We start from the raw sequence: 13,108 nt of genomic DNA on the forward strand, positions 1-13,108 counted from the left end.
GATACAGAGGTGCAGAGGCAACAATGTGTCAAAAAAATGAACCTATGAATAACGTCTGGTGTCTAAATAAATTTTAACAGTAAACCACGCAGAGTTTGGCGTGGTCACTCTCTGATAGAACTTGCCATCCCTTTAGTATCACCGCTCATATGGTTAGAAACAGACGCAGAAGAATGCAGTGCTCAAGAAAAGAAAAAGGAGAACCAAACCTATAGAATCAGTTTAAAAATAAAACGTGGTAACAACAAGAAACTGTTGAGTTTTTTTTATTGTAGTCCATAAAAACAAACAGCAATGATAAAAACAACAGGGTGGTAACCATAATAATAATATTCAATAATGGAAAACAACATAACAATAGACAGTAAGAAATTAAATTAACTTAAGATTGCCATCAACCTCAACACCATCCCATGTACCTAAAAAGCTGGGGAGCTATTGCGAGTTTGTTTTACAGGAGACTTCCCATGAAGAAAATCTGTGGTGTAGTTAGGAATGTCAAGGTGCTGTTTGGGTTTGTGAGCACAAAGAGTTGATCCCCGACTGGGTCACCCGTCGGACCAGGCAAGAGTTTGAGAAGGACGGAAGAAGAGGTAACAGAGCTGACTGACTGATACAAAAGTGACAGGAACACCCTCTCAGTGTCGAGGCATTCTGCAGTAGAGATGCACGCCACTATGCCCTGTTTAACACACACATACATACAAGAAAACACACACACCTTCACTCTTCACACACACATACAGATGAGGACAGAGTTAAATGACTTCTAAAAAAACGTACAAACAAAAATTTCACAATTTCCTAAAGGTGAAAACAAGCACAATAAAATCCCTTGAAGTCTGGAATAATCCAAAAGTTACCACAAAGCACCAGTATACTCCAAACATGCTGCTTTCCCTCCGGTCTAAGCTTCTTCTGCTTCATTATACATATAGTTACACACACATGTTAGATCCTGCTGGAAGGACAGGTCAGTTCAGTGTTCAGGACAGAGGGGTTCAATCTGATTCCCAGTGGAGAAGAAAGACGTCTGTATCTAGTCTGCCGCAAAGAAAGAGAACCGATTCTTACATTCGCTCCCACCCTACATCTACAGTCCCAGTCTTTTCAAAATAAAGTCCAGCAGCACAGCTGATGCTCTTCTGAGTCCGGAGATGGGTTGTGGGTGCAGAGGAAGAAGTACTAACCTGACTGTGCTGTACATGGTGGCTGAGGGGGAGGAATTCTGCTACATGGCGGTGAGGTGTGTGCGACTGGCCTCGTTTGGGGAGTGTGAAATGTGCGAGGGGATTGGTCAGCGCGGCACCTGCATCTGCTGTGCGGTCTGTGATTGGTTCTGAGCGGTGACCTCGGGGCCCCGGCTGGCCAATCGGCTGAGGATATTCCTCTCGGACATTTGTAGCCGCACGGCCACGGGGGGTATCCTGGCGATGGTAGCTGGGAGACGGGTGACGTCGGCCTTCATGTCGCTCAGCAGTTCCTCGAGCTGTTTGAGAACTAGAAATGCAGCACAGAAATCGGCATAACAGGGGTGAGCAGCCAAATTTTGGTTTTTGGTTAAAATTAACAGTGTAGCATCCCAAAAAGCAGCAGAGGACAGAAAACAGTAAGGATGGGTTTGTAAAACTTGAACAGGAATCTTCCTGTTAAAAGGGAGTTTTTTCTTCCCACTCTCACCAAAGTGCTTGATCATAGGGGTCGTATGATTGTTGGGTTTTTCTCCGTATGTATTATTGTAGGGTCTACTTTACAATATAAAGCGCCTTGAGGCGACTACTGTTGTGAATTGGCGCTGTGTAAATAAAATGGAATTGAACTGAATTAAACATGTAGCACAAGAGTTACACAGTATCTCTCCTTCAGTACCATTTGTAACATTTCACCAACACTCATAAAATAATGACAAATATAAACCTTACACATTTCCCAGATTGAGCTCTGTGTGAAATCAAGCTTGGAGGCAAAAGTGTCTCATCTCGTTCGAGGCCCATTAAAGATGCATTGAATCCATAGTTGTGGGTTTAAAAGGCTCTTTTTCCTGAATTTGAGACAGTTTACCTCCAGACACGTTTAAACAGTGTTAATGGACAGTGCTAATTTTTGTTTATGGCGGAAATGTCTGTTTATGTAAAGTGAAACAGAGTACTGGTGATGAGTTAAAATACGATGGAATATAATGGAGTTTTTGGACAAATATTTACTGAAGATTGAAATGCATTACCTACACAGCCCTTTTCTCATTCAGAAAACGTACTGTGGTAACTGAAGCAACTGAAGCAGAACTTTTAAAGCATTGAAAAATATCCAATATGTCTGCCTTCAAAAATTTCCAATGCTCACTCCTTTGTTTTTAAACAGCGTGTGTAGCTGAAGTTGTCTACTGTCAAACAACTCAAAACACCATGACCGTGACATGAAAAAGCAATTATTCTAATCGTTGTACTGCAGTTTTTCAAAATAACATAGTCAGAGAATTGAAAAATATAGAGAAAGCATTTCAGAAACCAGAGCACCAAAAGCAAAACACAAGAAAAAAAACATTACTTTCACCATTTCATCACCACTGGATTGTGAAAAAAAATAAATTCTTCATCATTCATTGACTATTCGAATGACCTTTAAACATTACTGTTTTCACTAAACTCACATGCTTTATCAGCTCCACAAGGTCTTTTTTTAATAAATATAAAATATGTCACATTATTGTTTCATGCCATTTAATAAAAGTAGTCTTAGTGTTAAACAGCCCCTGGCCCAACGCCGGCACAGTGGGAGAAAACTACTGCTGCTATAACTGAGACACTTTTCATTAGAAGGAGGATAATTACTGTGAGTTCACTGTTGTCTAGGCAGCTGCAATTACGTATGTCATTCTGTGCATATACTGTCATTTTGGTGAAGAAGCACCTGCAAGCAGCTGACTCTGCAGTTACTTGGTAAAAGGAAACCATGTGCAGAATAATGTCCCTTGACAGTCCCACTGTTTTAATCACGAGACTTCTCAGTGTTGCAGATATAGATTTTAAGTCAGTGAGAACTTTCGCTTTACTTTTCTGATTTGTAACGTGTCTCACCTTTATGCAGCACTGCATTGGCAGGCTTGTTTCCAGACATTGACTCTTTGCTGAGATGCTGGTGGGACTCGGCGAGACACTCCACCTCACTGAAACGTGTGTTTAGGGCCATGGAGGGGTGAGCCGGGTCCTCTGTCATGTTCAGGTAGGCCGCCCTGCGCAGCTGCTCTTCGATCACAAGCGCCTGCTCCAGTAACTGTACAGGAAACGCAGGTGGACCAGACGTGCTCAGTGAGATATGACACGCAGACAAACATTCACACAGAGAACTCAAAGGATAACCGTGTACTCGTTTCACCTTGAACCTGCGGGCCAGAAACTTGTTCTTGATCTCTAGGAAGTTGCCTCTGCTCATCTCCCCTTTGAAGGGCTCATTGAGGATGGCAAACCTCACGTCGTTCTGCACATCCTGCCACCGAGCGTAGCCGTGTCTGAGAGACGCCAAAGTCAAGAATAACAACACAGGTGTGTCTGGATGGTCAATGCCATTTAGAACAGGGTAACAATTTGGGTGGAAAGACTTTAAACATACATCACTGTCCTTCATTCAATTAATAGCAGAGCTATTTCCAGAAGATGAACGCCTCAAATCACACACTGGTTTCTGGACATCACCATGTAAGCTGTTTTTTTTTTTTAGACATAAGTGACTATAGTTGGACAATCCAGTGAAAGAAATCTATGCTGACTGTATGATCAAATAGAATAGTAGCACAGGTAAGTCATTTTATTTGTCAGATAATTTAACTAAAATGCTCCAAAAGGCATTAACAGCACAAACAAGTCCAGTTCAGGTAAAGTTAGCTATCAGCTACAGAGTCTACACAGGCACACCTGTCATTTTAAGCAGCTAAGCTCCTACATTTAAACCAAAAGAAAGCATTATATGTTTCTGTAGCAGGCTGCAACTACGTAGCTCTAAAGACACTGACCAATTTTTGGCACTTGTGTATTGATTTTTCAGCTCTAGAGGCTGCTGCTGGTCGAAACCACTCAAACCACTTCATAGAATTGATATCGAGATAAATCCAGGCACATCTTAATGGATCAATATTAGCTAAATCCTCTCTTTATTCAATTCTGTGGTCAGCCTGAAACGGCCTGCTCCTTAATGACAGCTGTGCTCTAATGTGATCAGTTCACTTAATATGAGTGTGAAATTTACAGTCTGTAAATGTGAAATGATATTTGCTCACCCTGGTGTCACGAAACCCGTTTATAAACCTGCAACAACTTTATGCACCTATGAAGACTGAAGAACAGTGTGTTAAAGATATTGTCCGTCTGAAAGGATACTGTATGATGCCAGCAAGCAGCCAGTAGTCATGGCGGCGGTGCCAAATCTCAAAGGTCTTCTTGGTGACGGTAGCTGCTCTCTCCTCATTCTGCCACAGAGAGTGAAGCTCTGGAAAGCAAGACAGGAAGGTCAAAACAGGCAGAAACGAAACAGAAGAAAAGAGAAGAGAAAGAAGAGAAAAAAGTGTGAACGGCTGCATGTGTGTCCACCTGTGAATCCTCCGTCAGCGATGTTGAACATGAACCTCTGCTTGGTGGCTTTCTTCTTCTCTTCACTGACATTAACCACAGGTGCAGCTGTTCCTCCGTCTTTGGCGTTCTCTCCATTCTGCAGTTTCCCAGACTCGTCTGGTTTCACACTGTCCTTCTCCTCTTTTTGTTCTAAAAAAGAAAAAAATTCAAATTAAACATTTTAAAGCTGTGTGAACAAAATCCATGTGTAATAAAGGGCCCAGAATTCATCAGCTGAGGAGTTGAAATCTTGTAAAGTATACATTTTAATGCGCAGCTCAATCTTAAAAGGTCAAAAATAGCAGAGAAGGTTTGTTTCAGTGCCGTCATCTGTGCTTCAAATGTAAGACAGAGTGTAGGTGTTTGACTCAGAGCTAACCTTTTTTCTCCTCTGTAGCTTCCATTTTCTCATCTTTGCCTTCGTCAGCTAAAAGAAGAGAAATAAAGTTAAAGACTGAGAAGGTGAGAAAGAAACCAGAGAATACTGTACGTGGTTCAAGACAAGATAAGATGATATAAGATGGGAAAATTCACATTATTACAGCTGCAAAATCAAGAGAGCAGGAAAAGTTAGATTCAGCATTACCTTTAACAATAGCACTATACAACAATATATGTGTGTATATGGTTGTACCCACATATACATATATATTAGGGGTGCAACGATACTCGTATCGATATTGAACCGTTAGATACAGTGCTTTCGGTTCGGTACGCATATGTATCGAACAATACAAATTTTTTAATTTATTTTATCAACTTTCCTTCTGACGATGCTGTCTGTGTTGAGCGCTCAGTGAATCTGCGCTCGACAGTGCAGCCTAGGCGGAGTAGTAGGCTGCACAGGGCAAGCTAGCGAGACAGAAGCTAAGCTCTCTTTGCAACATGGCAAATTGAACCTCCCCCACCCTCATTCAGATCTGCCGTTTGGAACTATTTTGGCTTTCATGTGACGTATGACCCTGAAGGTAAGCATGTCATGGACTAAAGTAAAACAGTATGTTGGATGTGCCACGCAATGCTCAATTACATTGGTGGGAACTAGTGTGTTAGCGCAGTTAGCTCGTTAACATGTTGGCCGTCCAGCCCCACGCACGGGGCGATCCGCGGTAGCTCGTTAACGGAGATTTGCCGTGTTGTGGCGTTAACGTCATTTCAATGAGATTAACGCTGACAGCACTAGTGGGAACACAATGAATATGACTGCACATTTACTCCGACAGCATCCTAGTGCAAAGACAAGTGGAAGCAGACAAAAACAACAAGCACGCATGCTACAAACTTTACCCGAGTCATTTAGACAGCCGTTAGCACATGATTCTCCTTATGGAGACCTGATATGTTTAATATGCTGCTGAGAAGCGTATAGTATAGCTTTTATTTTGGAAAGAGCCATTTCGCTGTAATAAACTCTCTTTTCCAAAGATGAGTGATTCCTCAATCAGATATATTTATTTTCTTTATTACTTTGTTGTTTCAGCAACATTAAATTTAAAAACTGTACTTTTGAGTTAAAATATATATTTATAATTTTAATAAATGACAAATTAAAAAGGCATGAACATTTTTTTTTTGTATCGAAAAAATATCAAACCGTGACACCAAAGTATCGAACCGAACCGAACCGTGAATTTTGTATATCGTTGCACCCCTAATATATATATATATATATATATATATATATATATACACACACACACACACACACACACACACACACATCTTTCAGCAGCAAAATGGGATCTTGCGTGGTGTAGTCGTTGAACGTTGATATCAGGACAGAGAGTAAAGAAAGCATTGTGCAGTTTCATTGTAACTATTGCAGATTACGATATAATAGAACCCAGCGTGTGCATATATGTATACACATGTGTATTTTTAAATGTGGTCTGCTGCTGTTGTTCACTGTCGAAGGAACAACCTCCTAAATCTCCACCTACTTTGTAGGTGTGACCAGCCTGTCACTGACGGAGCTGCTCAGTGCTTTCAGGGTGGTCTGCATGGGGTGGGAGGTGATCTCTAACAGGGACGACAGCTTAGCCACCATTCTCCTGTGGCTCACTACCTCCACTGCTTTAAGAGGACATCACAGAACAGAGCTGGGGGTCTTGATCTGCTTGTTCAGTTTCTTTTTGTTACCAGCAGAGATACTGCTGTCCCAACCCAATGCCATCAGTGTCATAAAAGGTCTTAAGGAGCTCCCTCTTCCACTTCCAAAGACCTACGTATCTGCAGCAGACACATCCTGCTCTTTCCTTTAAATGGCATTTATGCTGTTAGTCCAATCCCATTATTGATCACATGAACATCACCATCCATGTTTTCTATCAAGAGACGGTCACATGGAGAAGTACGGTGGGATTTTTCCCTTTGCCCCATAAAAGTGCACATTCTGCTCGGCTTATTTTTTATTGAAGTTGTTCATTAAGGCAATTGTTATGTTTCAGATTCACCTGACATCTAAGTGCAGTCTGTATACACCCATGAGTATGTGAACATTCTGGATGTCCAATTTTTATTTTACCTTTATTTATACAGGTAACTCTCACGAGGTCTCATTTTCAAGAGCAACCTGTTTAATAGTAAACAACAAGGTACTGAGACAAAATGTCAATTCTGCAAAACATGGATCAAATTTTTTTCATTTTGTAACATTATTTAAGTGGAGTGAGACTATGAAACTGATAATGGACCACAACTGAGACAAAGTTTAAAAGTGACCTCCAATGGTCCTGTACTGTGCCTTTAAATGTGAGTAGGCAGGACTTTCAAGAGAAAACCAGAATAAAAATGGATATTTTGCAGACTAAAAGGCCTTAAAAGCTTTTTGTACTGTTAAAAACAGATGTTACAATCATCGTGTGCCTCACCTCTAGACCTGCCCTCCACTAAATCAATCTTGCTCTCTGAACCTTCACCCTTGATGTCGGCAGAAGCGTCCTTCTCCACAGACTTCTCCTCTTTCTCTTTGCTCAGGTCTTCAGCTTCTTTCTCTTTCCCTTCAACTCCACCTGTCTCCTTCTCTCTGTCCTCCTTCTCTGCAGCAGAGTCTGCTTCCTCTTTCTTGTCCAGAACGGGGGATTTTTCAGACTCATCTGGGATTTCAATAATCTAGGCAAGAGATGGACAAAATAAAAGGAGATATATCTTCAAACTGTGCAATAGCTGAAGTGAAAGCAGAAGTTGAGAGCAGAATTTACCTCTGGATCATCTGCCTTCTTAGCAGCTTTGCCATCCTCTCCCTCCTTCTTCATGTCTTCCTTGTCCTCTGACTTAGACAAATCCTCTGAAAACAGAAAGCACATGATATTACAGATATGGGGGGAGTGCTTTAATCTGTTATGTATAAAACTAATTAGGATTCCTATTTAACATTTAATCTTAACAAGTGTGTGTTTCTTGGCCTATAACTAATTCATTGTAGTCTTTCCAAATGCATCCACAAGAGGGAGCAAATCTGGAAAATCTCTGGGGGTCAAAACAAACCTGATTGAATAATTACCTCTGAGGGCAAAACACAAAAATATCTCTTACATATCAAACAGTTATTTCAGGGTTAGTTGAGTCTTAAACATAGAATTCACATTACATCTGGTTCAAAACTAAGGTGAAGTATGTGGTAATGAGGTTACAGCTCAGAGGAAATGACAATGTGTTTCATCGTCACGAGTGTCCCCTTCTTACAACATGTAGTCAGAGTGTCAGAAACCGAGTCTAATTATAATGCATGCATCGTGTACTGAGTCTAAAAAATGTTAACATTTGTTTAAAAAGCTCAGTAGTGAGTGCAAATAGTGTGTGTGTTTACCCGGCACAGGAGTGTTGGGCTGTGTGTCTGCAGGGGTCCCTGTGGAAGGAGTCTTTGGGTCTTCTCCTGCAGCCAAAGCTGCGGCTCTTTTGTTTTCCTCCAACTCGGCCATCCAGGGCATCGACCACTGACCATTCACATGTTCGAACTCCTGCACCTGTTAAACAGCATGTGACTCAATGATTAAGAGTTTGGATAATTTAGACCACATTCTCAAGCAGGGCGACACTATTTTTACCATTTCTACTGGAGCTGTTGAAACGTACCTTTTTCCGTATGAGTGACATCACACCGATGCGAGTGAGCACGTGCTGTCTTGACAGACCCTCCCGAGGGACGCCATCAGCAAACGTCTCGGCTCCGTCGGCCCCCGGCTCACAAAGGTGACGCATGAACAGAGACACATAGGCCCTGCAAAGAAAGCATGACATTCTGAATAAATTTGAGCCAGGTGTATTTTATATTAGACATGCAGAGAGACAACATGCTAATTAAGCTGAATGTAACTATCCTGCTAGTATTTAGTACTAAGAGACTTCACGTTCAAATGGCTCAGTTACCAGTTTTAACAATAATTACTTTAGACAGTTGGTCAATTTATAAAACTGTCATTAACGGAACAGCTTAAACCTTTAACTGTGTAGACAAGTTTACAAATTTGAGCAGATGATTGATACTAAAATTTAGCAAACAAAAGTCTTCAACAAAGTTTTGGTTCATAACAAAAAAAACCCACTTTACCTTGATATTAGACTGCACCCATAACAGTAGGAAAATGATAAAAAAATACCCATCAGACTCACTTGAATTCTTTCTCTGACTTTCCTCGCAGGTCTCTGACCAGCCACTGGTTAGTGAAGGCATCTTGGGGAGGCATCCCATAACGCATCACTGCATTTAAGAAAGCCTTCCTCTGCCGTGCGTTGAATCCCAGCACCTGACAGGTAAGAGGTCAAAATGCAAAAGAAAAGCTTAACAGAAAGACAACAGAAAGATGTGACGACTCCACCACTGTGCAGTTAATTTTTTTTCCTTGCACATTCACTCTTGTCTCGTGGAAGGAACCAAAAACTCACCTCGATGTTCCCACCAACCCTGGCCAACAGCGGGGGTAGAGGCTTGTCCCGGTCGTTCCTCAGCCCTTTGCGGTTTGGTCTGCGGGCATTGGCTATGAGCAAAGAAGCACGGTTAGTTAGTCTGTCTGAAGGCCTGAAAGTCAGCGCCAACTCCACCGAAGCCATGAGGATGAAAAGTTGAACAGTAAATTTTGCATGATGCATGATCGTGTGTGCACTTATCGTCCTAAACTTTCCACTTACGGCTCATTGGCTCACTCTGATCCTGCTGAAGCTGGCCCTCTCTCCACACTTTACAATAAACGTTTCTTGAAGCGCAACGCTTTCAGAAAATTTACTACTGAAAGCAATCTGGCAGTACACATCATTTAATAAAACTCCAGTTACAGTAAGAAAAATACAACTGGTATATAAATGCACACCTTATAGCACCTTTTAATTGGAAAAAAAATTTTTATACAACATGTTTATTAACGGATACAAATTTAATAAATACAAGTGAACAGTTATATAAACAATTAATATAAACACAAACAATTTAATCTGCAAAGCGGGCGGCTCAGAGGACTGGGAAACCGTTGATCTTAATTTTCTTTCCCTGTTTCCTTCTCTTATGCTTTTTCCTTTCCTTTTTCTTTCTGCCTTGCTTTGCCTCTCTACGCTCAACACAGATGATGCAGTCACATTTCCTTTTTCGGCAGTTGTTGTTGAGGTTGTCGAGGAGGATATCATAGCTCTCGTCTGAATCTGAATAAATATCTGCGGGGGTGTTGGAAGGATGTTAGTGAATTATGTATCTCAGATGTGGAAAGACTTCTTATCATCGGTTAATAATCTGAACAGGAACTTCCGCCTCCATGTCAGCTTGTTATGATAAATAACTTCACTCAACTCCATCTTTATGACTAATGCCAAACTCCTCAGAGCACAGACGTCCCAGTGTGAAAGATCTCCAACGGTTGTAACCAACTTACCTTCAGTCCGTTCATCAAAGTCCTCATCGCCCTCCTCTGAGGCCACCGAGTAATCGGACTGGTTATCAGACTGATCCTCCTGCCAGTCTAAAGAGACCACAGAGAAATGATGAGATGAGCGAGGAGAAAATACCAAAAAGGACAAAACTCTTCCCCACCAGGTCTGAATCTAACTGATCAACAACGAGATAAAAGTACAAATACGAGTACACAATAAAAGTAACTCCTTGCAGAGGTTTAATCACAGGTTAGTAAGAGTTCAACCAGTAGGGGGAGTTACCGTGTTAAAACTGCATTTGAACTACTAGATTACAGCCACTGATTAGCTTTGACTGCTGCAATAAACAAAAAGAAAAGATCCTTCACTGATATTGTTCATGTTTACACAGCTATATAAAAGTGAAAAGCCTACTGTGGCTCTAACAGCATTGGTTTTTGGTTTATTTGGGGGCTGAGACAGGAAAAAAAAAAAACAGATCATTAAAACAAAACTAGTTCAACTGCTTCTGTGTTTTGCAGTTTGAGGTTTGTTTCTTCAGAATTGTCACTCTCCCAAAATAAGGTCTTAAAATGTGAAGCAGAAGGGTTAGGGAGAGGACTGTAGCTTTGGTGATTTTATCAACAAATCCTAATACATGTTCATGTTATTGCTGTTCCTGGACCTCCAAAATCTACATGAATAGTATGGACTTTTTTTTATATAATTAATATTAAAACTTAACATATTTGAACATAACCTTGTTGAAAGCTGCATTTATTACAATTGCCATGGCTTGTTGTTTCCAGCTAATAAAGCTAGTAATGTCCCTGTCTGTCATATATGATCTCTGACAATGGAGTTCACTGAATGGAATAATGTTTGAGAGCAAATAAGCACTGCATGAATGGAATACAGGCAACTGATAATTGATTTCCTCCTTTTATTAATGTTTGCATGTTTTTCTGCAAGTTTCAAGATGTAAAACTATAACATCAAGATTTTGCAGACCTGAGTCATGTGCATGATCTCCCCTTCCCCCTCTATGTCTGTGTTTACACTCAGAAAAAAAAGAAAAGAGGTCAGTTCAAAACCAGTGGAGGCCTGTTTTTCCCCACACAGGAAATTAATGATAAACAAATAAAGGTTGCAGAAAAAAGTTGACCCTATGAGCAGAATCTCCCTTGGATAGACTGCACTCCATCTCTCTTCTTATGAGAGCTGGGACAGGCTCCAGTCCAACTCCCAGGACCCTGCGGTTAAATTGGTCGGATGGATGAGGAGAATAAAAAGCAAATAGTCCGTGACAGATGCATTTTCTCATGTCTGTGCAATCAGACATCATACAGACTACACTCAGGAGCTGGCAGGTTAATCTCCACTTAATGGGCGATCACACACAGCTCAGCTGAGTGACGTCTAAAAAATGTTTATCAGCACATGAGTGAAAATGGCTGTTGTGTTGTTTGCTGTGCCCTATCACACGGTCTGCCTGTGCATCCAGCCAAATCTGCTGCTGCCCCCTACTGTTTTAATGCTAAGCCAACGGCTGTACTGCAATAATATTCCCTTTGTGCCATTTTCTAGTCAGAGCAAATTACATCTAGAAAAGGGGCCTTAACTACCTACAATGTGAGTCCGTCTATCCGCCTATTTTGTGTGAACGTATCTCCTAAAGGAAGGTGACACATTTCTGGCTTAGTGAGAGGCCTTATCCTTCTGAAAAAATAGATTTTAAACTGGTCTAAACATTTAAAAATAACATCAACTACCACATTTCTACACTCGAGCACAAACTAAAACAAAACTTCATCCCATAATCTCACTGTCGCTGCTACTATATTACCACCACATCAACACCACACAAACACAAATCCACCACTGGTACCGCACTCCACACACGCACAAGAAGAGGTTGCATTATATATTGTTCTGTACCCTGTCTTATACCTCGGTCCTCCTGGGAGCCATCATTGTAGTTGACTGGCTTTCGAGTTCTTTTGCCTTTGCCCAAATTGCGGGCGAGATCCTCCTGCTGTTGCTCGTAGTGGTGCCGAAGCAGCTTCTCCCAGTAGTCTGGATCAACACTTTCCTCCTGCTTGATCACCTCCCTTTCCACCTCCTCCTCCTTTAAAACATTTTTTTTTAATACAGTGCACATAAAGACTGTTTGTTCGTGCTTAGACTTTGAGTTTGACTACTAAAGATGCTCTAAAATGTCAAAAAATTAAAGCCCGATAGGTAAAGTGATATACTCATATACGCACGTTGTAGCCATGCTAATACTGTACCTCATCATCTTCATCTTTCACCACATACTGTGCCACTTTGAAGGAGCTGAGGTATTCGTTCATGCTCTGGAGCTCAGTGTCGTCTGTGGCATCCTGGTTCCTGTCAAGCAAACGGTCAATTGCCTGATCATCGTAGTGGATCACACTGCTGTCATCCTCCTTGTTGTCCCCTGAAAGTAGAATAAGTGGAAAAAGAAGGAAGGATAGGAGGAAGAGAAATTCGAATTTAATGCTCAAAACATCTCTGGCATCCCAGTGGAGAAGTCATAATTCCACCTCTTTCTCTTTGCTTTTACACACAATGCAACTAATGATGCGCAGAACCAGCCGACTGGATAATTAACCAATAAAACTTTGCTGCTTTCACTACTCTGCACC

General features: G+C 41.2%; 1 protein-coding gene across 4 annotated transcripts in view; it reads right to left on the bottom strand.

Moving 5' to 3' along the window:
- Nucleotides 1-250: 250 nt before the first annotated feature.
- Nucleotides 251-13,108, bottom strand: part of chd4b (chromodomain helicase DNA binding protein 4b) — a 30,627-nt gene continuing 17,769 nt past the window's right edge. For 2 of the 4 annotated variants that reach the window (XM_084943420.1, XM_084943419.1), the window contains exons 26-40: nucleotides 12,731-12,900; nucleotides 12,378-12,567; nucleotides 10,463-10,549; nucleotides 9,489-9,580; nucleotides 9,216-9,349; nucleotides 8,679-8,823; nucleotides 8,413-8,569; nucleotides 7,805-7,890; nucleotides 7,475-7,715; nucleotides 4,984-5,031; nucleotides 4,584-4,754; nucleotides 4,374-4,482; nucleotides 3,376-3,508; nucleotides 3,078-3,273; nucleotides 251-1,500 (exon numbers count right to left, since the gene is read on the bottom strand). In XM_084943420.1, the coding sequence (XP_084799546.1) occupies nucleotides 1,298-1,500; nucleotides 3,078-3,273; nucleotides 3,376-3,508; nucleotides 4,374-4,482; nucleotides 4,584-4,754; nucleotides 4,984-5,031; nucleotides 7,475-7,715; nucleotides 7,805-7,890; nucleotides 8,413-8,569; nucleotides 8,679-8,823; nucleotides 9,216-9,349; nucleotides 9,489-9,580; nucleotides 10,463-10,549; nucleotides 12,378-12,567; nucleotides 12,731-12,900 (2,162 nt within the window). In that variant the 3' untranslated portion in view covers nucleotides 251-1,297. Of the gene's footprint in view, nucleotides 1,501-3,077; nucleotides 3,274-3,375; nucleotides 3,509-4,373; nucleotides 4,483-4,583; nucleotides 4,757-4,983; nucleotides 5,032-7,474; nucleotides 7,716-7,804; nucleotides 7,891-8,412; nucleotides 8,570-8,678; nucleotides 8,824-9,215; nucleotides 9,350-9,488; nucleotides 9,581-10,462; nucleotides 10,550-12,377; nucleotides 12,568-12,730; nucleotides 12,901-13,108 lie in introns of those variants that run through there. The other 2 variants (XM_084943421.1, XR_014801614.1) reach the window with 2 other exon arrangements.

This window comes from Perissodus microlepis, chromosome 11 (assembly GCF_051167445.1).
Source record: "Perissodus microlepis isolate ML-2025 ecotype Zambia chromosome 11, ASM5116744v1, whole genome shotgun sequence".
NCBI lineage: Eukaryota > Metazoa > Chordata > Actinopteri > Cichliformes > Cichlidae > Perissodus > Perissodus microlepis.